The 27,222-nt window shown below is 44.8% G+C and overlaps 2 protein-coding genes across 2 annotated transcripts; one reads left to right on the top strand and one right to left on the bottom strand.

Annotated features, from left to right (window-relative positions):
* Positions 1-27,222, bottom strand: LOC146178614 (eukaryotic translation initiation factor 4E type 3-like). The gene is made up of 6 exons (XM_084578420.1): positions 27,033-27,222; positions 23,211-23,286; positions 21,072-21,227; positions 19,646-19,712; positions 17,764-17,922; positions 1-2,516 (listed from the first exon to the last, which is right to left on the bottom strand). The coding sequence occupies exons 1-6, from the start codon at positions 27,155-27,157 to the stop codon at positions 2,464-2,466; spliced, it is 636 nt and encodes a 211-aa protein (XP_084434546.1). The 5' UTR covers positions 27,158-27,222; the 3' UTR covers positions 1-2,463.
* On the top strand, positions 6,964-8,399 carry LOC146178615 (uncharacterized). Its single transcript, XM_084578419.1, has one exon. It carries the CDS (start codon positions 7,075-7,077, stop codon positions 7,816-7,818), a length of 744 nt encoding a protein of 247 aa, XP_084434545.1. The 5' UTR covers positions 6,964-7,074; the 3' UTR covers positions 7,819-8,399.

Here is a 27,222-nt window from a genome sequence, read left to right on the forward strand (position 1 = left end):
TCCCGAAACAACTTTTATTCTTTTTTTTGCTGAACAGGTTAAAAGAAACACTAGTATACCACCAGCTGTGCATTTCTTTTATAATACACTTCAGGTAACGTCTATTAAGGTCTGTACAGCAGGTCTTGAAATATACATGCCCAGTCTGTGACATCAAGAAAACTGTCAGAACAGCCATCGAAGAACACAAGGGCCTATATTTACAAACGCTGGATTAGACCAAACACTTCACAAAGCAATGAATCATTTCAATATTTCAAACACTTTGCACTGCACTAGGCACATAGCTTATAAAACATTAACCAAGTTCACAGATGTGCGCTGCAAACTTGCACGGACACCAACCATAACCAGGCATTTAAAAGAGCGCTTCACAACAAGCGGACCACCACTCATACCTGCAACTTGCAACTACAGGGCTGCTGGCGTGAACACACTGGAAATACATAATGGTTAAGCAATCCCTGCACACAAACCTCCCACTGGGTCATATGTCAACAGTAGTGGCTGTACTACCACCATCTGGTGCCACAGGTCCATCCACTCTACTCCGCAAGTGCATCCGCGGTAATGATGCTCACCTCCGACAGAGTTCTTCACACAAGTGTCAGTGTTAAAACCACTGCACCTTGCACATCACATAGCCACACACCACACATTGAAAATGAGACCCCACCAGTCTAGTATAACATAATAAAACTATGCTAATTAAGATGCGCAGCCAATAACGAGCTGCAGGTTTTCAATAAATGCGCACACTATTGTGCACTAGTGTCTCATGAGAAACTGAGAGCAGTTCAGTTTTCTCCAAGGCACTGCAAACGACAATGGCAAGACATGACAATACATATTCAGCATTTAATTTGCATGCTGCACTGAAAAACATGTTTGAGACTTTAAATATCTATGGAGATTGCTCATCTTCAAGCAGACTGCTTTTACCAGAGAACAAACCATAAAAGAGCTTCCCTGGCTATGCCTCCTCATGACTGGCTCAGATGTAAAGAACGAAACAGTGCAGTAGCTGCGTGCATTAGGCACTGCGAGTGACAATACCGAGGTTGAACTATGGACAAGGGTATGAGAAAACGACAACTTCAATGCCACAAAAGAACCCCATGAAACCTGATCAAACTAAAATTTCATGAAAAACAACTAATTTAATGAGCCAGCTGCCTGTGGTTTATCGTATAAAATTCTTCTCGTCTCCTTTTACCACACCTTTGTCTTTATAACGACAGAGTAAAGAAGAAAGGAACATGATTTCAGCAGCACAGAAAAACACTGAAATCTAGCAGCAAGGTTCTTGGAAATATTATAGAGTCCTGACATCACTATCCACTTTTTCAATACTTTAATTAACTCAGGCTTAAAAACAATAGTATGCAAACAAGTCTTCTGAAAATCTACCTTGTAAAAGGCCACGTCTGTGACACCGAACAGAATTTGTGAAAATTGATGTCTGTAGTTGTTACTTGTAGAACAAATTTTTTAACTGCTGATAAATGATAAGAACTGTTGACAACAATCAAATCATAGCTTTCAGTCAGAAATTACAACTGAAAATTTTGTACTTCGACTTTGACAAAAACCCAACCGTTCAGTCTTGTCGTTAGTAGGCTAAAATCACTGAAAATCAGTCACAAAAGCAGCATGCTCAGGCTTTCAACTATGCATGAACCTTATTAAAGAGAAGCTGCAAAATTTATCTTGAGTTAAGAACAAGCCCTTCCCATATATCTTGGGTGCAGTCGAATTAAGCAACTGTGTAACAATTTCGCCCCTTGTGAAGTGAACAAAACTCAAACCTGCTTCAAACGATGATCCGAAAACACGCTACAACAGTGTGGACTCCTTGTGGAGCTTTGTCACGGTGCCTTACCATTCGTGCTTAATAGGAACTCTGCTATGATATCAAGCTCTCACAGTGGCAGTACACAAAGAAATACAATTGCAAAAATAAAAGTAATAAAAAAGTAATAAAGCAACTAAAACACGTGCACCGGATGCAATAGTGCCACAAAGTGCACGCTGCCAATAAAACCAAGTCCATGTTAATGGCTGTCAGCACACATGATATGCCTTTCCTCAAAGTGACCTATGGCACTCGAGACTACATCAAAGGCAACTTCTCCAAACAAACAGGCTTCCGCAGCAGGTAAGGAAATGAGACACGAGAGCAGCCAACAGATGATGCTGCAGCTCTGGTGGGCAGAAGACTTCTTGTTCTGCGAACACGAGCAGAGTGGCGGCACAAGTCTTGGCAAAGCACATCACCGGTAAACTGAGACTTGTTCTTGATCAATCAAAATCTAAAACCAACAAAAAGCAAACATACAGGTAAGAAAGAAACGAGGCCACCCAGCTGCAACTGCACTTGATGCTTTCCTGGGTAGCAAGCTCGTGTTGCCGCTCAACGAACCATTACCACCGGACCCGCGCAGATTGTGGTAGCTGCGATGACTAGCGGGACATCTTCTTATGGCTTCCCTCATACGCCAGCCGTGACTGGTGAGCTGGAAAGGCAGGGGAAAGTATGCAAAAGCTCCTTATTTACACATACTAAGCAAGGCAACACCAGTTTACAATAAGTAGTGAAGCACTGGAGGTGGTAGGTGAATATGTCTACTTAGGACGAGTACTAACCGCAGATCCGGACCATGAAGGGGAAATAACTACAAGAATAAGATTGCGATGGAGCTCAATTTGCAACTGCCCACAGATTATGACTAGCATCTTACCGGTATCGCTCAAGACGAAAGTATATAACAGTTGCATCATGCTGATACTCACCTATGGGCTGAAACTAAAAATAGTAGGTGTAACTTTAAGACACAGGAAGCATACAGAGTGGGTCAGAAAAAAAAATGAGTTAGTGACATTCTAGCGGAAATCGAGGAGAAGAAATGGGCAAGTTAACGACATTCTAACGGAAATCAAGGAGAAGAAATGGGCATGAGCAGGGCCTGTAATGCAGAGAGAGGATAATAGATGGTCGAGAAGGGTAACAATTTGGATTCCAAGGGAAGGGATGCATTGCAGTGGGTGGCAGAAAGTTAGGTGAGTGGATGAGGTTAAGATGTTCTCACGGGTCAAGTACATGCAGCTAGCACAGGACAGGTTAACTGGAGGAATATGGGAGAGGCGTTAGTCTTGCAGTAAGTATAGTAACACTGATCACTAAGCAAGCAAGAATTCCCAATTTAAAGTGTGGAAGCTTTGATCACACATGGCAACAATGTCAAGTGTGGAAGATGATACCACAATCTTCAAACTAGATATGACCTTCATAATAAGAGAGTAATTAATCATTAGCATTCAGCCATGCAGAGCTATGGAGCTACAAAGGAAAGCTTCTTTTCAGAAACAGCACAGGTAGATAAAAATTTTCCTGGTATGGTGTTCGAACCTGGGACCATCACCTGCTCGGGGATGTTGCTCTTCCAACACTGGCTCTACATGGCCAGCAAATAAGTTAGAGGATGAAAGCTAACTAATCAATAACTTCAAGTGGGAACAATGTTGGTCCAATGTTACTTTAGGAGAACCCCCCGGGTGAAGAATTCGTAATAAGAGAGAAATTACTCATTAGAATGTGCCCAAGCGCACCATCTCGCTCCAATATCATGTCTGCCCATTGTTTTGTCTAGGGCAACGAGCTTGCAGACAGGTAGCCTCTCTGGCTTCAACGCGAGGCTTCCTGTGGCCATTGTGGCTATCACCCTCATCTGTGCGCACCACAATGCGCATCATTGTCCTCAGGCTTTGGTCATCCAACTGGACCGTGGATATAACTCTGACACCCACCCTTTTGTCGGTTTTTGTCCCCTCCACTCTCCAGCTCCCACTGAGGAGGATTTCACTAAAGAAATGTTGAACCAGATAAGACCTTCATGGCAGAACATGCCTAACCAATAGGCACCCGGGTCCAAATGTTTATATTTAAGTTAATTAACTGCCATGGCACGATTAGACAACTGCCTTGTTGATGTCATGACTGCCTCCATAGGTGCATGATATATTTAGGTTCTGGTTATGTAACAAAAACGGGTGTAAGTTTAAAGATAGGTTTTTGATTTCAATAATACATACAATCCATTACATCACTCTGTACAACCACTAGTTTATTATTTACTATGGAGACAATGCCACTCTAGTGCTTTGTTAAAGAACATTCACATTTATTTTCATTTTAAGTCTGAAAAGTTCACAGTGCCAGATCGAATGGGTGTTGAAGCTGTTTGCAGACTTAATTGTGCTGAAGATGTGAGTGTAAGCTGCAAGTTTGGGCAAAATATGCAAAGATGAACAGGACTGATGTTGATGCTCAGGATCTGGGACATGATGGCAATATGTGCTGAGCTGCATCGCATAGTTGGTAGCATCGAGGCTTAAAGACGAGACACTGGAGCCAAAAAAGTGACCAAGTAGTTGAAGGCACGTTCTGCTGAATCGAAGATCTTATTTTAATGCTGCGTGGAGGCTGAGAAGAACAAGTGGTAGAGATGCAGTCCTGTGGGTGGTATGTAGTTGTGCCTTGAGGAATGTCTTGAGCAAATGCTAAACAGTTCAATCATGCCAGTGGCAATGCGATAATGAGCGGCAGTTAGAACTTGAAGAGTTTCAAGCAGAGGCACAATAGTCTTAAAAAGAGAAGATTTAAAATGTGTGCCACAGCCGCCAGTGACAATCGAAGGATCCCCACACTGGGGACACACAGTCAGTGACAATAAACATTTTGGAAAGTGTCACTGATGGTGTCGGACAGAGGGAACGCTTCGGCTCGGAAAGAAAAACAGTTGGCATAAGTAAGCAGATAGAAATATACAGCAGAAGGATAGCCAACACAAAAGATATCCATGAGGATGCTGTTGAAACAAGCTGATAGCAGAGGGAACAAGCCAAAAGAAGGTGTTGTGCATTGCTGGGTTAGATGATTGACAAGGCAGACAAGCCTGGGCCCATGCTCACACAGATGCAACGCTGTGTGAGGAGATGCTGCATAGTGGGAATTCCGGGATGGGACAGACGACGGACGACGTAAAAGATTAAGCGACAAAATGTAAAGGGGACTAAGGACACGGGGTGTCTGCCAAAGTGTTGCAAATGATGGGGATGAGTCACGAAGGGAGGGGAACATCACAGAGAACCAATGAACCCCAACTGTTAAGAAGGCTCATGATTACCGATCCCTTGCATTTCTTTTCATATATGATTATGTACTGTACATATTTTCAACACTAAAGGTGGAGATTACTGCACTGCACTTAAGAATATAAGTGGAACCTGTCACTATGATTTAAAAAGCTCTTCCAAGAACTCAGAAAACATAAGGAGGCCTAATGTGATGATTTGGCAAAATGGCATGCTGGTTTGGTTTGGAATGATGGCCTGTGGGGCGAGTTGGTTCATGACTTGAAAACCACTGTGGTGCAAAGACGACAAAACAAGAAAGAACACAACACCACACGCGTACGTGGTGTAGCATGTGGTGTTGTATTCTTCGTTATGTTGTCGTCTTGACGTCATAATGGTTTTCAAGTCATGGTTTGGTTTGGTTTATGGGGCTTAACGTCCCAAAGTGACTCAGGCTTTGAGAGATGACGCAGTAGAGGGCTCGAGGAATTTCGACCACCTGGGGTTCTTTAATGTGCACTGACATCGCACAGCACAATAGCACCTGGCTTTTCGCCTCTATCACAAAGTGGCCACAGTGACCATAATTTGGTCCCGCATCCTTGGGCACAAGATAGTCTGAGTGCCCTAACCACTGCACCACTGAGGCGGGGCAAAGCAGGCATGCTGTAGAGCCCGAAAATTTTGACCTAAAGTATTAAAGGAACTCTAAAGGGTATTAAAATAGCCACACACTGAATGGCTAATAAAAATAGAACAAAACAGAAGCCCGAGCATACTGGTTTGGGTGTATGTGAAACTGGAACTACAGTACGGAGGGAGGTGACCTATACAGCACATGCAGCAGAAGCTATTCACTGAAAGCTTTATTAATTACGGAAGAGGTGTACTTATACTCTCACCGAAACTGATACCTCTTGATTGCAGTCACGCCTAATAATGCATGCTGCTATCTCGTTACAAGGGGTCAGTTTTCTTTATTAGCCAGAAACAAAACCTCCCATCCCGAAGTCCAACAACGCAATACCTTATCTACAAAACAACACTGCTGGATGCAAGGTCCACTCAAAAAGACTAGTTGGGGAAGAACACAGCATGCAGGAGCTCTTTATCAATTGTTCTCAGCCTTCTCACTAAAAAGTTGTTCACAACATTATTGCACCTAGAGCAAGCAACTGAGCAATAAAAACTGCCATACAATGCTGGTGTCAAAACAAACATGAAGCCCATGCCGAGCAACCGTGCTGCTGCTTCATGGAGGTGAATTAATTAACGCTAATGAACCGCAGAAAAATGTGAAGTCTGATTTTTTAAATTAACCTAATGGCACACAGACAAGCATATTGTGAAAGCACCAATAATATATTTACGTTAAAACGCATTCCTTTCAGATGCCATTATTCATCATTACAATTGGAAAGAAATATTTTCCAGCCAAAATAACATATCCAGACTTCAAGGAAGTCAACTCGTTTATTTATATTTTGAACATGCGCATCAAAAATTCCCTGGAAACTGTCAGGATGGTTGTAAACAAACAAAACACAAGGATTCATGAAATGCCATAGGGATCATGGAATCACTGTGTTGAAGGTGATCATTTGCATACAGATGCACCCTATAAGGATTCCAATTTTTTCTGAAACAGAAATTAGAGCACTGTACGGTACTAAAAAGTAGCAGATTCCAACTTGCTACCCGAAATACTACCTGAAGATAATAAAAGAGAACCCGTATCAATATCTCAACTTGAAACAAGAACCGAAACTAGTAATACTTCTAGCGCCATCTATTTCCAGATGTTTTCTTTTCGGAGGAACCGGAAACTGCTTGCTTCATTAACGCTTCTCTGGCTTCTCGTCAGCGTCAACTCGTCGGTGCATCTGAAATTCCGTGTTCATACTTTCTTTGGTACTCGGAAACTTTTTCCGAGACACCATGGGCGACGCAGAGAGCGGCGAGCTCGGTGTGCCGGCACCACAGAAGCCGTCGTCAAAGAAACCCCGCCCGACTGCACCTGTTGTGGTGCCCAAGAACGCGTACGATGTTCAGCGCCTCAAGCTCGAGAAACTCATGGAGCACCCCGAGCGCCCCGTGCTGATACCAGAGCCCGCCAAGCCACGGGCGCCACACGAGGCACCCGAGTTCGTGCGCAACGTGATGGGGTCTAGCGCGGGCGCCGGCTCGGGCGAGTTTCACGTGTATCGCCACTTGCGACGCAAGGAGTACGCGCGCCAGAAATACATCGACCAGAGTGCCCGCGAGGACCAGCTGGACGCCGAGTTCCGCGAACGCGTAGAGCGCAACCGTCGCGAGGCCGAGGAACGTACGGCGAAGAAGCGAGCTAAGCGGCTGCGCAGAAAGGAGAGGCTCAAGGAGCGCAAAACTGCGGGCAAGGCCACCGCATCGTCGCACTCCGAGCGAGACGACGAAACTTCATCCGAAGAAGACGAGGACGACCGAGGGGCTCAGGGCACGTCGGCCGGCACCGAGGAGGCTACGGCGTCGACGGACGCCGCGTTGACGACAGCGTACGCCGAGGAAAAGGCATCGGGAGAAGACAGTACCGAGCCCGACGGCCCAAAACCCGACAGCGATAAATGCGAGCGCGTATTAACGGATCCCGCCGAGGTCGCGGACTCGATAACGGACCAAACAGTGGAGGAAAGCACACAGGATTAGCGTCGCTGGAAAGGGGTTTGCGCGGCGCTGTACTTCGAGAGAAAAGCACCGACGACCAAGTGGCGGCAGTACGCACGATTTGAAAGCGTTAACTTTCCGCGAAACTCGGGGCGTTCACACTGCTCAGCGATTTTGGCCATGTCTTGATTGTCCGAGACGATCGGGTGTCGCTCGCAGCGTGTTCGCGGCGTGTGAGAAAGTGCGCGTCACGAGCCAACTTTTTTGCAGTGCTGTGCCGCGTTTCTGATGACTTGGTTGCCTGGGACGCAGACTGTTATTGCGTCCAAAGGAATGTGGCGAGGAATTCGTACTTTGACTTCTGGCGCGTCAGTGATGCGCGTTTTTGATTGTTTCGCGTGTGCGAGATATGCGCACAGGCAAAACTTATGTTATAAAGCGGCAGTGGTCTGCTTTACTGATACTATGAAACAATGCGCCTCATGGTTCAGCTGTTCAAAATTGCACCTGTAGGGACCTTGGACAAAGATTGGCAACACAAAAACTATTTGCAGAGGGCTGTATGCATGTCGGCAAAGAGTAAATGGCACCATCATCATTAATCTTAACATATTACAATGATATATATTATTGCTCTAACATGTTAATAGTGCTAACAGAGTGACTGCTCGAAGTTTCCATGGATGTCTAGAAATCAATGAGACTTCCAGACTAAGCATTGGTCGCAACAGCCAGGTTCCAAAAGTGTACTGCCAAATGTCAAATATGCAAGCAGCTGCTATGGTCACAATGTCTCCACAAGTTGCTCGTGCTTTACTACTGCTAACATAATCCATGTGCTATGAATACGGGCCACTGCGAATCATCTATGCTTTATAAGCAGTGCCGTGGGTGAGGCAGGCAGTTTGTGATCTACACAATGCAAAGTGCCTCTCAACAGCTTGACTAGTGAAAGCCCAGTGTAAGCTTTGCTCGAAGCGTCAGCTATTGCAGGGGCTGAAAAAAAAAAGGCTAACGAAGCTCTTGGAACATAAATTCCACAGTGGTACAAAGCAGTGCCGACACTCTTCTTGCACGTTACAAGTATCTGGATTTACTGAGCACAGCTGTTGAATGTGGAATGACTGCTCAATGCAGAGATATTACTGCATGTGTCTACTTCAAGTATGCCACAATGCTTGAGCTATTCAACTGAGCACCAGTCTTTCACGGAGTATCGTAAAGGAGTAGGAAAGCGTAATTTCAATTCCGCCTGGAAATGCAAGTATTACTTCCACCTTATGTCATTTGATTGAGCTGTAAAGTGGTAGCCATATGGTGTGACATTTCCTGAGATGAGACATACAGTGGCCACGGCCACTCAGTAGTACAATCTCATTACAAGAGACACTCTGTTATAAGAGACACATGAAAATGGTTCGGTTGGTTTTCCTATGTTTGCCATGTTTACAACACTGCATGCAAAAGACATGGTTACAAGAGACACTCTGTTACTAAGGGCAACTTTTGAATGTCCCTAAAGTAACTTCTTCACTATTTAGAAGAGACAATTAACCTAGGTGGGCTCATGCAACGCAGCTGACTCGTGCGAACTCATATGTGTGGCAGTTTAGATTTTGTTATCTAAATTCTGTTCCATATCAGTGTCCTGTTTTGTTGCAATATGTCTGGAACCAAGAAGGAGTGCCTCCTCGTGACTTGGGAATCAAAATGCCCCCCTGTTGTTTCACTCACAGAGGAATGTAATGACAGTGGCTGAAACATTGGGGACATTCTGACTTTCCAGTCAAGAGGAGGCACTCCTTGGTTCCAGATATATTGCAACAAAACAGGACATTGATATGATATGGAACAGAATTTATATAAGGAAATCTAAACTTGAATTGGTGAAAAAAAAACGGCACTGAACGAAACACACCACAAGAAAGACGAGACACAGGCGCCTGTGTCTCGTCTTCTTTCTTGTGGTGTGTTTCATTCGGCACCATTTTTTCACCAATTCAAGTATGCACCAACTAGCCCAAGAAGTGGTGGTAATGTGAAATCTAAACTGCCACATATATGAGTTGGTAAGAATTTTGGCTACAAGAAACCAACTTTTTTGAGTCCCTTAAGTGTCTCTTGTCATCATAATCATCATTAGCCTGACTATACCCACTGCAGGGCGAAGGCCTCTCCCATATTTCTCCACTTAACCCGGTTCTGTGCTAGCTGCATCCACTTGACCCCTGCAAACTTCTTAACCTCATCCGCCCGCCTAACTTTCTGCCGCCCCCTGCTACGCTTTCCTTCCCTTGGAATCCAGTTTGTTACCCTAAGCGACCATCGGTTATCTTCTCTTCGCACTACATATCCTGCACATGCCCATTTCTTCTTAATTTCCACTAGAATGTCAGTAACTTGAGTTATTTCTCTGACTCACTCTGCACGCTTCCTATCTCTTAATGTTACCTCTACCATGTTTCTTTCCATGACCCTCTGCATTTTCCTCATCTTAAGTAGAACTCTCTTGGTTAGCCTCCACGTTTCAGCCCCATAGGTGAGTACAGGTAAGATGCAACTGTTGTATACTTTCCTCTTGAGCGATACCGGTAAGCTGCTAGTCATAATCTGCGAGTGTTTGCCAAATGCGCTCCATCCCAATCTTATTCTTCTTGTTATTTCCTTTTCATGGTCCGGATCTGCGGTTACTACCTGTCCTAAGTAGACATATTCGCCTACTACTTCCAGTACTTCGCTACCTAATGTAAACTGCTGTTCCTTCCCGAGGCTGTTGAACATTACCTTAGTCTTCTGCATATTGATTTTCAAGCCTACCTTTCTACTTTTCCTGTCTAGGTCATCAATCATTATTTGCAGTTCATCCCCTGAGTTGATTAGCAAGGCATTGTCATCAGCAAATAGCAGATTACTGAAGTATTCTCCATCTACCCTTATCCCTAACTGCTCCCATTCCAAGTCTCTGAATACTTCTTCTAAGCAAGCCGTGAATAGTACTGGGGAGATCGTGTCTCCTTGCCTAACACTTTTCTTTATGGGAATTTTGTTACTTTCTTTATGCAGAACTAAGATTGCTGTGCAGCCACTATATATATCTTCCAGCACTTTCACGTACGGCTCGTCTACCCCCTGATTTCGCAATGCCTGCATCACCACCGAGGTTTCAACTGCGTCAAATGCTTTTTTGTAATCAATGAATGCTATGTGTAAGGGCTGGTTATATTCCAAGCATTTTTCTATCACCTGATTGATGGTATGGATATGATCGATAGTAGAGTACCGTTTCCGAAACCTGCTTGATCCTTTGCTTGATAGTAGTCTAAGGTTGTCCTGATTCTATCAGCAATTACCTTAGTAAATAAATGCCTTATACGTAACAGACAGTAAGCCGATTGATCTGTAATTTTTAAGGTCCTTAGAGTCGCCTTTCTTATGAATGAGGATAATGTTTGCATTCTTCCATGGTTCGGTACCGTCGATGACACCAGGCACTGCATATACAGGGTGGCCAGTTTTAATAGCACGATATCCCCCACCGTCCTTCAGCAAATCTGTAGTTATCAGATCTTCTCCAGCTGATTTCCCCCTTTTCATAGTTTCTAATGCTTTCTTAACCTCGTCCTTCGTCACTGGTGGAACGTCCGACTGTTTTTCCCTCCCGCCAATCTCGTTACGGTCCCGACTACTTTGGCTATTGTAGAGATCTGTATAGAACTCCTCGGCTACTTTGACTATCTTGTCCATATTCGTGATAAAGTTGCCCGCCTTGTCTCTTATCGCATACACCTCTTGTAACAAGTGTCTCTTGTAACAAGGTTTTACTGTCACTGGCATACCTGCACGAAGTGACTGGACTGGTCAGCAGAGCGGTGCATTTTAGCAGTATTGCTGGTTCAGTTGCCTTGTATTATCGGACAAGCGGGCTCTCGCTACAATGAAGGGGAACCAATCCTACAATGCCCTCTTCTGTTCCAACACTCCTACCAGGCTTTCACTAAACTGTTTAGGTGCATGGGTACTGATGAATCAGCAACTTCTTCAACAGCACTAGAATAACAAAGTTACAAACCTAATCTGAATTCACATGTGCCCATAATGGCTACTGCTGCTGGCTAGTCTCACGAGCAACTTTTTGGCAATGGGAAAAATTTTCGGGAAACCCAGAACCTGAGCAATGCAGTTGGCAACAGTGGTTTGGCGACACTGGACCAACTGCGTGGAACTGTCACAAGTGGCTAGCACTCGGAAGATACAGCGATGTCATCCTTAGTCGAGCTTAGAAGTTTGACAGCTAAGGTACTGACATTATGCGACACTGACAGCTACGTGATGTAGATTTAGAGACTCAAATGTAATTTGCACAGCTTCCTGAAGGCGAGGAAGTATGACATCATCAAGCAAGCTGTGCAGATGTTTCTCTTTATGCTAGCAATTACCAAACTCCAAGGTTGAGATCCGGACAGAGCTGGGGCCAATCTTTGGATATTTGCAGATGGCAGCATCACCCGCGAGCACATCAGTAAGCTGTTCGCAACTCCACAACAACACAACAGTCTAGCTACCACCAAGTTCCAACAACTGCTTTGGCTGTAAAAAAAAACAACAAAACAAGTGTGGCCACATTTAAAAATCTGAGATAGGCGCATCACTGATGGTTTTCCTTAATTCGGTGCTCTACATGGCCTCACTTGGCTCTCGCGCTGCACGCAGCTTTGGCCGAGCGCAGATGCTGGAATCGTTAAGACATGATGCTGTGAAAGGGCTGCAAAACCGTGTTCTATGTAAGGATCAGCGATTAGAGTAGAAATTCCAGTTCCGCTTCGCTGCATTGGAACCGAGCAGGCGAGGATCACAATGCTGAAGTCGTGTCCGCGCTGTTCTGCAGCAGACGACGGAGATGGCTTGCGAAACCAAAACCCAAGCTGAAGGTGGGAAAAGATCATTGCTTACGCTGTCAACTTGTCTTTTTGTTTTGTGGTATTCTAACACACACATATGGACCTTCTCTCCTTGCTACAAGTGCAAACACTTCCACATGAAAGTAGAAATTGACTGACATGTTTCGAGAACTGGATTCTTGATTCGTGGTTGTCTTGTTTTGCTGGTAACAGTGTGCAGTAAAAAAAAAAGTGATCTGCGTAAAAAAAAAGGTGAGTTTTAATTGAGATTTGCACCAAAGGTTTGTTTTAATGCGATAACAACTTGTAATCGACAAATCGTGGGCGTTCCACGGAAAAACGGCCAAAGCCGGGCGGGCTGGTAATGTTTGATACAAATGGAACAGCTACAAATCCAATCCAATCCAAAACGACCACACGCGAACAGTCACATGAGCTGAGAAGCATTTTCGCGTGTTGTGCAACGCTGTGTGCATTTCGCCATTTCTTCTCGTTGCACCGTCTGAACTCTAGCTGACGTGACAGCTAACAGTGGTTTATGTGGTTTGTGTAACTCGACGGACGTCTTGCAAGATGCCGCCGCAACCTTGGCAACAGTACAGCGCTGCTTTCAAGCGGCAAGTCATCCTCAATGCCGAGTTGGAAAACAACGTCAAAGCAGGGCGGAAGTTCGACGTCTCAGAAAAGTGTGTGAGAGGCTGGAGAAAACAAAGAAGTAAGCTTTTGCGTGTGCTGCTACACACAATACCCTGCCATTGAGGAGGCGGTTCGAGATTGGGTTCACGACCAGAGAAGCAAGAGCCTGAGTGTTTGCTACAATGACACTGAAACAAAGGCACGCGCTGTCGCGGAGATGTGCATCCCGCGTACCGAGTTTAAAGTGTCTAAGAAATGGGTGACGAATTTCATGAAGAGGAACGGCCTAAGGCGACGAACTACCGTATGCTAACGGTTGCCCGAAGCCTACGAAGAAAAACGGAGCGCCTTTCTGCGCTACGTGAGTGACCTGCGGGCAACACATTCATTCTTGCTTGGTCAAATAGGCAACGATGACTAGACTCTAGTCTGGTTTGATATGCCTAGCAATAGGACCGTGTCCGCAAAAGGTCCACCTGCTGACAACGGACAACACGCACAACCGTTTCACGGTCATGTAATGTGTACGGCAGATGGGCGCAACGAGTGGCTCCAGCAAGAAAACCCAAAAACACCGACAGGGCAGCTGAAACGAGCTTCTTTGGGTGAAGTGGCTCAATGGGTGAACGATGCCTGGTATGGACAATCAACACACATGGTCTCTGCGGCGTTCTCCACGTGCGGCATCTCGGCACCACTTCCGACGACCAGCGGCAGCAGTGGCTCATAAGATTATGGTCGCGACTCTGTTCTCACAAGCGACGACAGATGTCTCGTGAATGAATACATGTTTCTCTATGACTCGGCCTTCTGAAATACTTTTTGGGCGAGCTAGAACCGCAGGGTGCGGCAGCGTCGACTTAAATTTGGAGTATAACTTTTTTTTGCCCAAGGGGGGTCGCGAGTTGGGGGGTCGACTTATAATCGGCAATATACGGTAGTTTCGCTGTCAGTGCTAAAGTCTGAAGAGATGAATTCATCTTCTGAGTCATCACTGCTGCTCGCATCCAAAAACGAGCTTTCCGATGCGTCAACTTCCGCAAATGCTCGTTTCCGCACAGCAGGAGTACGCAACGTCGACGCCATGATGTAAACAAAGAGCGTCGATCACTTGACTCCGAAAACTATCTGGATGGGCGCGCGGCATGGCGGAAAAATTAAATGAAAAGCAATACTGAAGGAAAGGTTCCTCTATTTCCCATTGGACAATGCCACTTGTCAAGGAGCGCTTTGAAAGCGCGAAAATTCTAATCGTGAAACCATCCATAGCGGGCTATCGATGGGAATAGGCACGGACAGGAAAGTGTTAAGGGATTAGTAATTAAACGAGCAGCAATATGCATATATGCATGAGGGTCCACAAGAGGAGCCGCTGGAGGTAGCTGTTAATGCTGTCATGCCATAAAAGCAGCGTTTTCTAGTACTATGTCAAGAGCGAGTGCTAAAAGCGAAATACAGCATTCTAAACTGAACCAAGTGTTCCAGTAATGACTTACAAAAGCTGTTGTTTCTCGAAATGAAACTGGAAAAAGGGCAGCCATTACTAAGAGCCGGAAATGAATTAGAAATGAGCGAAATTGGGCGTTCGGCTACTATAGTTGTAGTATACTGGCAGATTGTTGCTTCTTGCAGAACTCAGCAAGTGGGTAAGGGTTTTATTTGGGTGCTATGAGAGATGTGAGCGTCGATCGCATCGCTTTACAGCACCATGAAAGAAGGCCAACTACAACATGCACCCCAGATTACTTTGACTCATGTTCTCCGTACTTCTGAATCGCACGAACTCGTGCTCCTGATGGCTGCGCACTGTTTCTGCATGGCAATCGCAGCAGAAATGAAAACTTTCACAAACAAAACCAGTACCATCAAGCCACGCTTCAGCCTCAAGCTCTAGACTGCATGCCGTCTGCATACTGTTCACGTACAATGGGCCTAGGGATGTTTCTCGAGCAGCCATTTCTATGACATATCTCGTAAACTGCCAAATTCCAAGACACGCCACCAGGTGCATGAGTCGTTTGCTACACAGCTTTGAAATGCTTGTAACTACAGAAACAGTTCCCCACAGAGTATGAAACTTCGTCCGGATTAGTTTTAGGACTCACCGATCACATAGCAGCCAAAATAAAATTTCGTTTTAGTTGGTCTTTTAAGAGGCCTCCCACCATCCCCATTTTTTTTTATGCATAAGTTTGGCTGACTTTATATTTTTGCAGTCTTTGCTCATCTCTACTGCACAGTTACCACTGGTGCCTTCCAGGAATGGTGTGCTAAGTGCAGTTACTTCAAATCAGACACTTCCTATTTGCACCATCACAGCTCTTTTAATTTTAACTCTTTCGCTGTCCGGTACATTTTTGCGCTCCGTCCCCCCCCCACACGTGTCATTGACGTACTGGTACGTTCCCTATCATGAGTTCAAACTTTGCGCCTGAGTGCAAAGCTGGCGCGCTTGGACTGGCCGCGTCATTCGTTAAATCTTTGTACAAGTTAGTATTTTTGCCTCGTGCTGTGTTGACATGTATATTGAAGGGCGTGGTTGCTCTGAGCGCGCTACTCTCACGCGCTGTGCGATCGTGTGGCGCGTGTGCATGCGGTTGCGGTTTAAGTGTTTTTCTGCCATCTGCCACACGTTTGCAGGTTTTTATTTTTATTCCGTTGGTGTGTCTGCTACGGCATGTCAAGTTCAGGGGCGCATGCAGTTGCCTCTTTAATAGACAGATACATGTCTCGATCGCTGCTTTCGCTCTCTCGCTATGCCCTCATTTGCGGCTAGCAGCAGCAAACGAGGTTGTTTTAGCCTCTCTCCATCTCTCTCTGTCATCTTGATTTTACGACGAGCCATTTCTCTCTATTGTGCGTGCCACTGAAAGTGCGCCCGCCATGTGCGTGGTTACTTTTGGATGGCTGACCACGCAAGATCTTCAACTGCGGACTGGAGTGATGGCTCTTCTGATTTTGAATACGCGCTGAGCTCGGGTTCGGACTCCCAAGAAATATTGAGCACTCCTTTTTTTTTTTTCATGCAATCCTCATTTATTGTCAGGCCGATGACGATGATGATGTTTATTAACAACCTGCAAAACACTGAAATGTGCACATGCCATTGACAATGTTATTTGTATAGCAATCATAATAACAAGTAAATCGCTAAGCTCATTCCCTGAAACCAAGCCAACACTGGGGGTACGTCACGGCCACAAACACCCGACAGCAAAAGGGTTAAAGCTATCCCATCAACAATATTTTGTTAGGCTAGCTGGTAATCCATTTAGACAGGTACAGTAGCAGAAACAGACACAGTCATAAGAAAGGAAGAACAGCCCGCGCCTGCTGCGCTACTACACCTGCCTACCAATGAGCTGACCACACCGCTCCACTAGTGGTAGCACAGAGAATGCCTCCTCTACACTTACAAAGCCAGTCATGTGACTCGCTTTCGAATCTAATTATGTATTGTAAATGTCTCCACTTAGGCTAAGCTCCACGTATGCAAATACTCTTGCGAAGGCCCGGACAATGATGGCAAGTAACGAATGGGTCCCCACATTAAATTTTTGCCTGCACCGATCGCCTCATCGCTCAGTTCTGCATCCACGAAAAACCTTGCTCACTGCCCTAAGTCCCTCGAATTATATAGTCAATGAGAACAACGTTTGCTGCATCTGGTTTTCCATGTAGCTTCTCTCTGCCAAGATCCAACAAATGCATTGGCTCAGTGATCCCTGTTGCCATAATGAAAACATTTCTTTGTGCTTAGGTGTGTGGCAAAGCCACAACATTTAAACAAAGAGAAAAATCTGCTTGCTGAGGATGGAGGACTAATGAAATGTGGAGAGGGTTACGAGCAGCCGCACTCTAAGGAGGGATGCACGTCTAGGTGGGCATGGGCACCCAATCCACAGTGCCACTGCGCTCTGTAGGACCGGAATCATGTGCGGCACACATACTTCCACAGTTTGCTCACTTAAAAACGGGATGCTTATGAAAGTGGTTAAGGAAGACATTGATTGGCAGCACACTGCCCCCCGTGAATCCATGATTTGTCTTTGTCTCCGCTAGCATTCTGGTTTGCTCTACTTCTCATGGGCGCGGAGGACACTACTTATTTATTAATTTATTTGTTCAAATAACTCACAGGCTCCTTTGATATAGGAGTATTTATCCTACACATCTCAATGCGGGGCCACTTGTGAGGACACTTATTTAAATACACACCCCATTTCACATTGTAGTCACTAGTTACAAAACTGCTGGCTCTCCTGCTGCACGTGAAGAGCACACAAATATGCTGGCTAACAAAAGACAGTCAGAAAGGGTGACAGAAGGGCACTTAATTTGTGGGATTTAACTAGTACTACGCCTGTGTGGCATTTAAACGGAAGGGACGCAAACAAACATGGGGGACTGCTGTACCCATGCGGGTGGCAGATGCAAAGGCGACTGTACTCACGTTTGTAGAACTCCGCGATGGGAGTGACTCCCTGAGGCAGGAGGGAGTGAACACGTGACAGCACCGTTGCACCTTCGCTGAGGCGTGCGTCTGCATTCCACAGCTGCACTATGTCATCCTTCTCCCGTACACACACCGACACTCCGCATATGTCGTCTCCTGCAAAATGCACGTGAGAAGTCTCCGAGACGTTTCCTCTTGTCAACAGGCACAGCACAGCAGTCAACACCACATATAACAACACTGGCACTAGCACCTTTAGCTCAGTAACACATATATTACTATAGTAAGAAAGAGGTTTGGTTGGTTGGTTTGATTTATGGGGTTTAACGTCCCAAATGACTCGGGCTATGAGAGATACCATAGTGGAGGGCTCCGAAAATTTTGACCACATGGGATTCTTTAGTGTTCACTGACATTGCACAGCACACAGGTGCCTTTCTTTTCGCCTCCATCGAAAAGCGGCCACTGGTGCCGGGATCCGATCCCGCATCCTTGGGCACAGCAGTTCAGCGCCCTAACCAGTGCGCCACCGCAGCGGAGCCTGCACTAAAAATGATGCCACTACAATGACATTCACGACATCTCAGATTGATGGGCTAGCTTTTTTTGCAGTGGCTTCATTGTAATGATATGAATGCCTCTATGCATTTTGCTAGTTGTATCAACCCAAACAGGGTGTACTAGACTTGTCCACAAAGCAGTGAGCTCAACCATGAAAAATGTGAAAATGTGCTTCAGCTGTGAGGTTGAACTGACAGCGAATGGGGCCAGTGTGCCCACACGGCTCCTGCTAGCAATGCCATTAAAGAATAGAGTTGACTGATCACAGTAAACATAGTTATGAAAAAAAAAAAAAGAAGAATATGCTGCACCACGGTGTACACACGTAACTGAGAACTGTGAGCTGTACTGCAATACTTGCCAACGTGGCCATTAACTGCTGCTGAGAACAAAAGTCCCTGCAATGTCAGCGCTGACCGAACTTCACTGCAGCATCGCCTCATAGCCTGTGACTTGGCACTGAAGACTAGTAACAGTTCACTTGGCCAAACGTGCCTGGGCCATTACTTCCTGTTCTCTCTGCTTCATACAAAATGCAATGCTTTTGTTATGTGGCATCTACTCATGAAAGTCATGTAATTCATGCCGTCTGCTGCTTTTCTACTAACAATGTTTACTTATCTTCGCATTTAGCTGAAAAGTTGCCATGCTCTAATTCATCAGCAGCACATCGCAGTGCACCGAAATTTTAATGTCTGCAGAGTATAAGCACCACTGAAGACAGCATGATCAGAAAAAGTTCGCTATTGATTGCCATGGTAACTATGCAACTCCATCACCATTGGAGCACAAATATCAAGGCACACATTGAAAGTCTGGTGAAATTTAGTGAATCCTGCTGCAGCCCACAGGTTTCTCTCTCAAACAGTGTCTATAAATCAAGGCTGCCCGCTCATACAATGGAGAACCTTGGCACTATCAAGGTCTCTTGGTCCACAATTTATGTCCTTTTCTGCATGCTGCAACTTCACTGGTCAGCTTTCTAACCAAAGATGGCTCATTAATTCACGGTTCAGGCGCATAACTTCAATAATCTATTTTGAACTGCCTTTCAGGTAATCACACTGGAGGGCATGAAGCCTTGTATAGACAACTTCAAATAATTTAAACTCAGAGAACTACATCAGTTTTGAATTACCCAGCAATCCAAATTAGGCAAATTTCAATTAGTGGGACTTTACTGAAACTCTTGCGCACAGATAAAGGCAGCAGCCAGAGATTCGCTCCTCTGAGGATAGCCTAGCATTTGCAAAACACCTCGAATACAGCCACTTTCTTCAACTCGAGGAAGACAAAGAAGAAAATGAGCGAGTCTGACCTGGCCGCACATCTTCAGAGAATTGCTCTCCAATGGCGGCCAGTAGAAGCTCCCTCCAGATCACAGGCTGCGAAGAGGAGCAACAATAGATAGCTCACAATATCATCCATTTGCTCGCGTGTAAACTCAGAAACAGCGCAACCATGCTAAAGAATTACAACAGACAGGCATGAGCACCTACATGTATAAACAAGATTTCCATTAGTGTGTTACGCTTCCATGCATATTAGAGCACATATAAGAAGGAAGCCATGATTTACAGAAATACTGTTCCATTCATGTGTTACGCTTCCATGCATATTTACAGAAATATGTAGGGGTGGTATGTATGGAAAGCACTGGAAAGAAAACTCTTGCCACAAATGAAGCTTTTATAGCATTAAAGACTCCAGTCTATGGCTTCACTTGAGGACTGTAGTTAGCATATCTGCACTCTGTGACTTGTTTGTTTTCACTATTTGTGCATGTCCTTATTTTTTCTTCGTGTCTTGTGTTCCTCCATCCCCGTATAGCCTCTTCAACTGTGCCTCCATTATCTCACGCATATTTATTAGCTTACCGTTGTAATCTACCACATTATGCAGGGCCATTAAGGACCCCCATCCATTCCGCCTCGATCACCTCTTCCCAGATCTAATAAATGTTTAGCCTTCCTTCCGCATTACATGGAAGACCACCCAGTGCAAACAGCCCACTTTAATCAAGCCATATAAATGTGCATGCATGGATCCAAGCACCCCAGAGAGTTTGATTCCTATCTCAGCCACAGTAAAGAACTCCTGCCAACTCGACCATGTCACGTGGCCATGACCACTGCACAACCCGCCAACAACCTGTTACAGGCATGCTTATGATTTTTCGCTCACAACGCTGTTGCACTAATAAAATACCGGTCTTACTACCAGTAGCTGACTTTGCAAGTAAAATGCATTGCGTCAACACAGATTTCCAAGAGCAGATGCCAAACGCTACACTAAACCATCACCCACTGCTACAAGGTGGCATTCTACCCTTCTCAAAAGAATATCAAGTTTTATATCACGTAGTGGAAAGTTCTTCTAATGCGAAAGCTTTAAGGCGTCTATTTAGAAGAATCCCGGCATCAGCATTGTGAGTGAGAAATCACGAGCTTGTCTCTGGAAGGTGGTAGTTGGTAGGTGATATGGCTGGTCACTGGTTGGTAGGTGGGTTGTGCGACGTCACGAGACCCGATGACACGGCATAGATCTCGATTCAGACACATAGCAGCTACTTTTAGGCAATGCAGGCATGTTAGCATGGCTTGGTTAAAGCGATGCTTTACATCTGTCTCGGGTGGCCTTTCTGATAATGTGGGAGTTTACGACCGTGCGCTAAAAAGTACGAGCGAATGACATTGATGGGAGTGATGCAGATGGCTGTGCCTCATGCAAGTGAAAGCCCTCACCGTGTGCTTCTTGTGGCAGCGTATGCGCCAGGTGCCTCCCCGCTGGTTCTCTGGGTCCTCCCATAGGGGCCGCCTGAGGCCCCGCATCAGGTGGTACGTGTGCCGCAGGCCCAGCTCACACACGTCCGGAATGTGGTGCAGCACCGCCCAGAAGCTCTGTCACATAGGAAGTCGCCAGGCAATCCGATAGAGATTCAATTCTAACGGCACAAAGGCAGTATGGTCAGAAACCTATTTTCCACAAATATTTCAGAGGGCACTTAGTGTTACAGGTTAGGTTTGGTTTTATGAGGTTTAACATCCCAAAAATACTCGAGATATGAGGAGCACTGTAATGGAGTGAAGAGCTCTGAACAATTTCGACTATCTGGGGCTCTTCACAGTGCACCGACATCACACAGTACATGGGCGCATTGCGCATTACCTCCAACGAAATGCGACTGAAGCTGGGTCCCTTGTCTTAGTAGTCATGCGCCCTAACCACCGAGTCATCCGAGCGGGAAATTTAGTATTGTGTGCACTGGTGACTGAACCCCCGTGCTTTCTATAAGAGGCAGTAAGTGCAGTAAATCTTTGTCTACGTTTTCATACAAATGCAAGGAAAAGTGCAAAAAACAACTTCCAGCCCCTTTAATACAGAACGGAGTAGCTTTGGGCAATTCGCTAGCAAGAAACGAGGCACCATTCATTGGTTTTAGATAGTTCAGGCAGCTCTTTTTTAGAACCAAGAACATGAACTCTCATTTGCGCACCTTGACTGCCTGTGCCATCCATGCACTCTACCAAGTATGATCTGATTAAGCGTGACCTCTTCCCTTATTATGTAGAAAGGCAGATAAGCTACCACTTCAGCATCATCATCATATATCATCACTGTGATGATATCTAGCCAGGAAAGACGATCTGACCAGCCAGTGTAAAGCAGCTAGACAATGCAAGTACAAACCTTAGAACACTTCTATTATGTGATAATGCTGGAATGCCCTGAAGAAGAAAACTGGTGCTGGTGACGTCTCTCAGGGTGGCAATGGAATCCCAGCCACAGCAACTTGGCAATAACAGTTTAAAGCAAGGTGATAGTGACTGGCTTATAGTGATGATTGCGGCTTGGTGATGTTAAATGCAGAATTAATGATTGTTGTGGTATAGCATCAGACCAATTGATATGCACCTCAAATTTTAAACATCTAACTTATGCACATAGTACAGAGAGGGAGATGGGACTGCTATAGAACACAAAGCAAATTGGACAAGGGTTGAGGGGAAGCCTCGGTGCACTAGCAAAAGGCTTGCTCCAGCACTTGTTCATTTTTCTTTGTGTCCAATTACGCACAGATACAGTGATAAAAACCATGCCAGTGCTCTCACAGCACGTGCCTCATGTTCAGAAACGTGGAACGTGTGCGCTGAATGTTTTTTAACATGCCATTTGACAGCACACCACTGAGCGGGTGTGCTCTGTCATTTTAGCACGCTCCGAGAATAAAAAAATCAACAATGGCTGCCCATGCAGCAGGCCAGCACACAAAAGGCAACATGTGTGCGTGTTGACCATATGGGAAGTTGAACAGCGCTGGGATGCAGTCTGGCAGCTGCTTACATGATACCTGACACCTGCCCTCAAAGGAAAAAATTGGAAAAACTTTTTCCCTTTCACTTTTTCCTTATCCTGGTACGTATACAGTTATTTGTGGCATGTACACCCAGAGTTAATAATTCGTGGGATGCAATATATTAAAAAAAGGTTTAATTTAAACCACTGTTTACACACAGCTTGGACTAGTTTATGCATGCATGTGCAAGCTACCTCAAGCAATGCATCGTGGATGCACAGAAATTAAATTTATTCAACAAAGCTGCGTTCCATAAACTTATGACAATGAGTGTAGTTCTTGGTTCTTCTCCCCGAGCAAAAATAAGCAACTCCATCTTTGCACATCTAATAAATTAACTAGCACTTCTTCCTGAAAGATCCCAACTTTTACACGCTCCTTGCAGCCAGTTCACACTCACAAAATTAACAGATTATGACCAAGAAAAGTTTAGCATTGAAAATGTACCATGCAGCACTGAGGTGAACATAAGTGAAGAAAAAACAAAGACAAAACTAGTTCGGACCAAAATTTACACGTGTATTACCTGCACAGTGTCCACTGTGTAGATTTTCTTGAGGGTGGCCGCATATTCTGCTGCTGAGATACCTCGGCCTTCTGTCCTAAAAAGACAAACAGCAAGAAGAGTGTGCGCATTAAACTTGCAGCTGTTCCTATCACTCGATATGTTGAAAAAGAAAAAAAAAACAAAAATTAGAGGGTCTCTAGCTGTCTCTTATAAGAACTACAACGAAAGCCTACCCTTCTCTCTCCTATCATTTGCCTCAGTTGTGGTAATTTCAAGTCGTCTGACATATTGGTAGTTTTGTAGTCATTAACAGTCATGCCTAGTCATTGTGGTCATTACCACCATCGCTAAGTATTTTAACTTGTTTCCAACCAGTTGAAGTTATTACAGTTGTAGTTTGACATATTGGTAATTACAAGTCATTTTCAGTCATCATTAATCATCATTACTAGTCATCAGCATTAGTCATTAACTCTATCGATGTCTATAACTTTTATTCATTGCCTATCACTATCAATCACTTTCATTCTTAATCTCCCTCCCCACACGTCCGCTATTTGCGAGTGACACACCAGTGCCCGCAAACAGATTAAAAAGTAACACGTGCCAAATTCACAGATTGGGCTAGGAAGTAAACATCATTAGTCCAGGCTTGGATATTCATCTTTTATTTTTTTCAATGTCAAAAGGTTTAAGGCTGTTTTGTGGAGGTACAAAGGAGCAAGGAATATGAAACCAAACTGAACTTGGAGCCAAATGAAAGTAGACCAAAATAAAAAATAAGGACAACCGAGGAAATGAGCAAACAGCGCTGGCGTTTTCATGGTTATCGTATTTTGCGCTGATTTCTTTCTTAAAATGAGCCCATTCCAACTACCCCAGTTCGCCATGCTTATTGAAAGTAGACCTCAAGTGATGAAATACTTCTGACCCCAAAGCCACCCCGCATTGACCCCCCGGGGGATTACATCAGTGGTTTGTAGCCAATAAATCTATGTAGCTACGTAGAATTAGAGATGGCACTGTGCTCTCAGGAGTACATTACTGATGTCCTAATGTCCTTGCGCACCACTAATACTGAGACACCCAGATGAGATGTAAAAGATGGCATGATGTGGCCCAGTGTACAAGGTAATCTACTTTTATGCAAACACGAGCATTGCCATGCTTGTGTATTCTCCTAGAGAGTGACGGCCGCATATATTGGGCAAAAAGCTAATAAAAAGCAAGTACGCAGTTTAATTTTGTCTGGTAAGATGGGAAATTGTGTGGTACATGGGGTTTAATATAAAGTCCTGAAGCACTACATGGGCTATGAGGTATGCCATATACCACCACAGAGCTTCGAATGAATTATGACCATTTGGGATCCTCCAATGTGCACTCACATATCACATAGCAAGTAGACACTGCTGCCATTTCAGTTTCACCAAAATGTGACCTTGGCAGACAGGGTTTGATACTGCGAACTCAAGCTTAGTAGCTTATTGTCAAAACCACCAAAGTGGGCGTTCTCGTTCTTCGCCAGCATTCTAGCTTTTCATGTCTTTCTCTCCTACTCCACATTTTAAATTATTGGGAGTAAAAAGCCATTCTAGTCCATCTTTCAGAATGGCACACCTTGTACACTCCTTTCACAGAGGAGGCCGTGCACACTGTATGTGCAGAGTTGTTTCATGAATGCTAAGTAAAACAAAGAAGGTGGGATATGCAGGCTGAATCCATTTAACGTTTAGCCAACTAAACACGACAAGTTTGTGTTCCAACCTGCAATTCATACCAAGGAGAATGGACAATGCTTAAATTATGAATGGCTTGGGCATTTCATAACAAGCGTACAGCAATGGCTGGATAGTTATAAAGGTCCCATAGAACCAGAATGACCAGAGTTCAAAATCACAATTCATGCTACGTGGCCTCGATGAACTCCAAATGTGCATCAGGGCATTAACCTAAAGCATGGAACTACAAAACTGTATGTTCAAATTTGACTTTAGTGATTTGATTTAGACTGCTGACACAATACCATATTTAGTATTCTGCATCGGTAAAGTCTAATGAAGGTCACCAATCGGACAATGACAATGTGTGCATGGCGAATTTAGGGTCATGGCCCAAGCACACGCTAGGCAGAATAGAGATGCGGAAAAGTAAGGTGTGCCATCGCTGTTTTCACGAGCAGCGAGACCTAACCAGGGCCTTCCAGGAGTTGATGAAAGCAAGGAAATATTCATATCATTCCCCATCATACTGCACACAGTTCTTCACTTCATTTCACTGCGGTTATAGGGCTAGACAAATGAGCTACGACAATACACTCGGGTACAGCTAACCCACCTGTTTCACACTGTCTGCAGTACAACATGCTACAACTGGTGACATATATGTATACCCACGTCCATTCTGGCCACTGCATAGCAATGTGCTACCACTAAAAATTCGTTTAACCCAGGATGGGGCTTGCATTCCTTGCTGCTCAGTATGGTGTGGAAACAGTCTGTTCAAACGTGCTATTGACACAGAAGCGATAAAACAAACCTGCTCAGAAACAACTGAAAATGTCAGCAGAAAAAATTACCAAAATTGCATACTTTGTAAATATTTATGAGCAAGTAATATTAACAAAACGTAAATATCAGGGAGGCTTTGAACAATAAAAGAACTTCTGCACACCTCAAATTCCCGGTCAGATCGTGTAGATACATGTGATATCATATACAATATAACGGCATATGTCTGACAATGAGTATTCAACTAATTGCTGGTACCCTTTCCCATCAAAGATCACAGGCACTGATGGGCAGTTCAATTTCAATAGTGCCCCGCCTACATTTTTGCGCAGGCATTAGCATGGTGTTCTTATATCAGTTTTTAAATTGATAACACAAAACTGCCCTGACTGGTACAAATAGATCTATCAATATCATTTTATCAACAGAAGGCTAAGCACCGCGGAAATATTAGCAATTATAATTCAGCATGGATAAACATACTTTAAATACCAGCCAAGTCACCGCATCGATATCGGAGCAAGGTCATTAAAGATCCTTCACGGAGGCCCAGCTCGGTAGTACAGAGTAAAAAAATAAAATAATAATAAATAAAAAATAAAAATAAAGGAAGCTTATAGTTCTACGAGCAACATTACTATTTACTGTTCAGGTGCTTGCATAGTAAAATGGTAAAATTAGTAATTGCAAAACCGGAACTACAGAAGCACTTCCAAGGCACACCCAGTTTTCACGCGAGTTCACCTTGAAAAGTGCATTAGAAAAAAAAAAAAAAGCAGTGCAGAGGCACAGACACCACATACAAGATAAGGTATATAGCCGCAGATAGCCTGCATTTCAGAAATTAAAACCGCGATTCGCAGATAAGTTATTCGGTCAAATCGAGGAACTAACGCAGTCATCCATCGCTGCAATTTTGTGGCCAACGCAGGAGGGTAGCTGGGCAGCCTTACAACGCAAGAGCGCGCAATGTTATTCGTATTTTTGCGGCGCGCACAACACCGCTTCCTGTCGCGTCGCGAAAACAACGCGCGCGCGCGCCGGGATGTCAAGGTGACGCCTTCGCTCTCTGCACGAAGACAACAGAGCTACCTGTCACTAGTGGAGGCTCGTGACAACAATTAAGGATTTCGTTCAAATCGGTCAATGCCCTAAACTGTCGGAGCCCCAACTCATCGGTCCGTGTCGCAAACAAAGCACTCTCCCGATCGTAGCTCTCCGCTGCCAACCCCCTTCCTAAACTGCTTGATCACGAGCACCCACTTGGGCACCAGCAGTTTTGGAGGCAGCGAGTACAAGGACTCTCTGGACAAAGCAGCGAAGCGCTCACCTGTCAAGCCAAAAAGTCCACTTGGTATTCAAGGGGACACCTTCGGTGCCATTAGCGTCCGCCACTGCCTGCTCCACATCGCAGTCTTCGTCGGATCGGGGACTCTCAATCTCGGCGTCTGCCATTTTTGCGCAGGGCCGCCAAAGCAAACGCACGTGATGAGAGTTCTCAGTTCCCCTTGCTCTCCTCG

This window comes from Amblyomma maculatum, chromosome 9 (genome assembly GCF_055883805.1).
Source record: "Amblyomma maculatum isolate TAMU_Amacu chromosome 9, ASM5588380v1, whole genome shotgun sequence".
Taxonomy (NCBI): Eukaryota; Metazoa; Arthropoda; class Arachnida; order Ixodida; family Ixodidae; genus Amblyomma; species Amblyomma maculatum.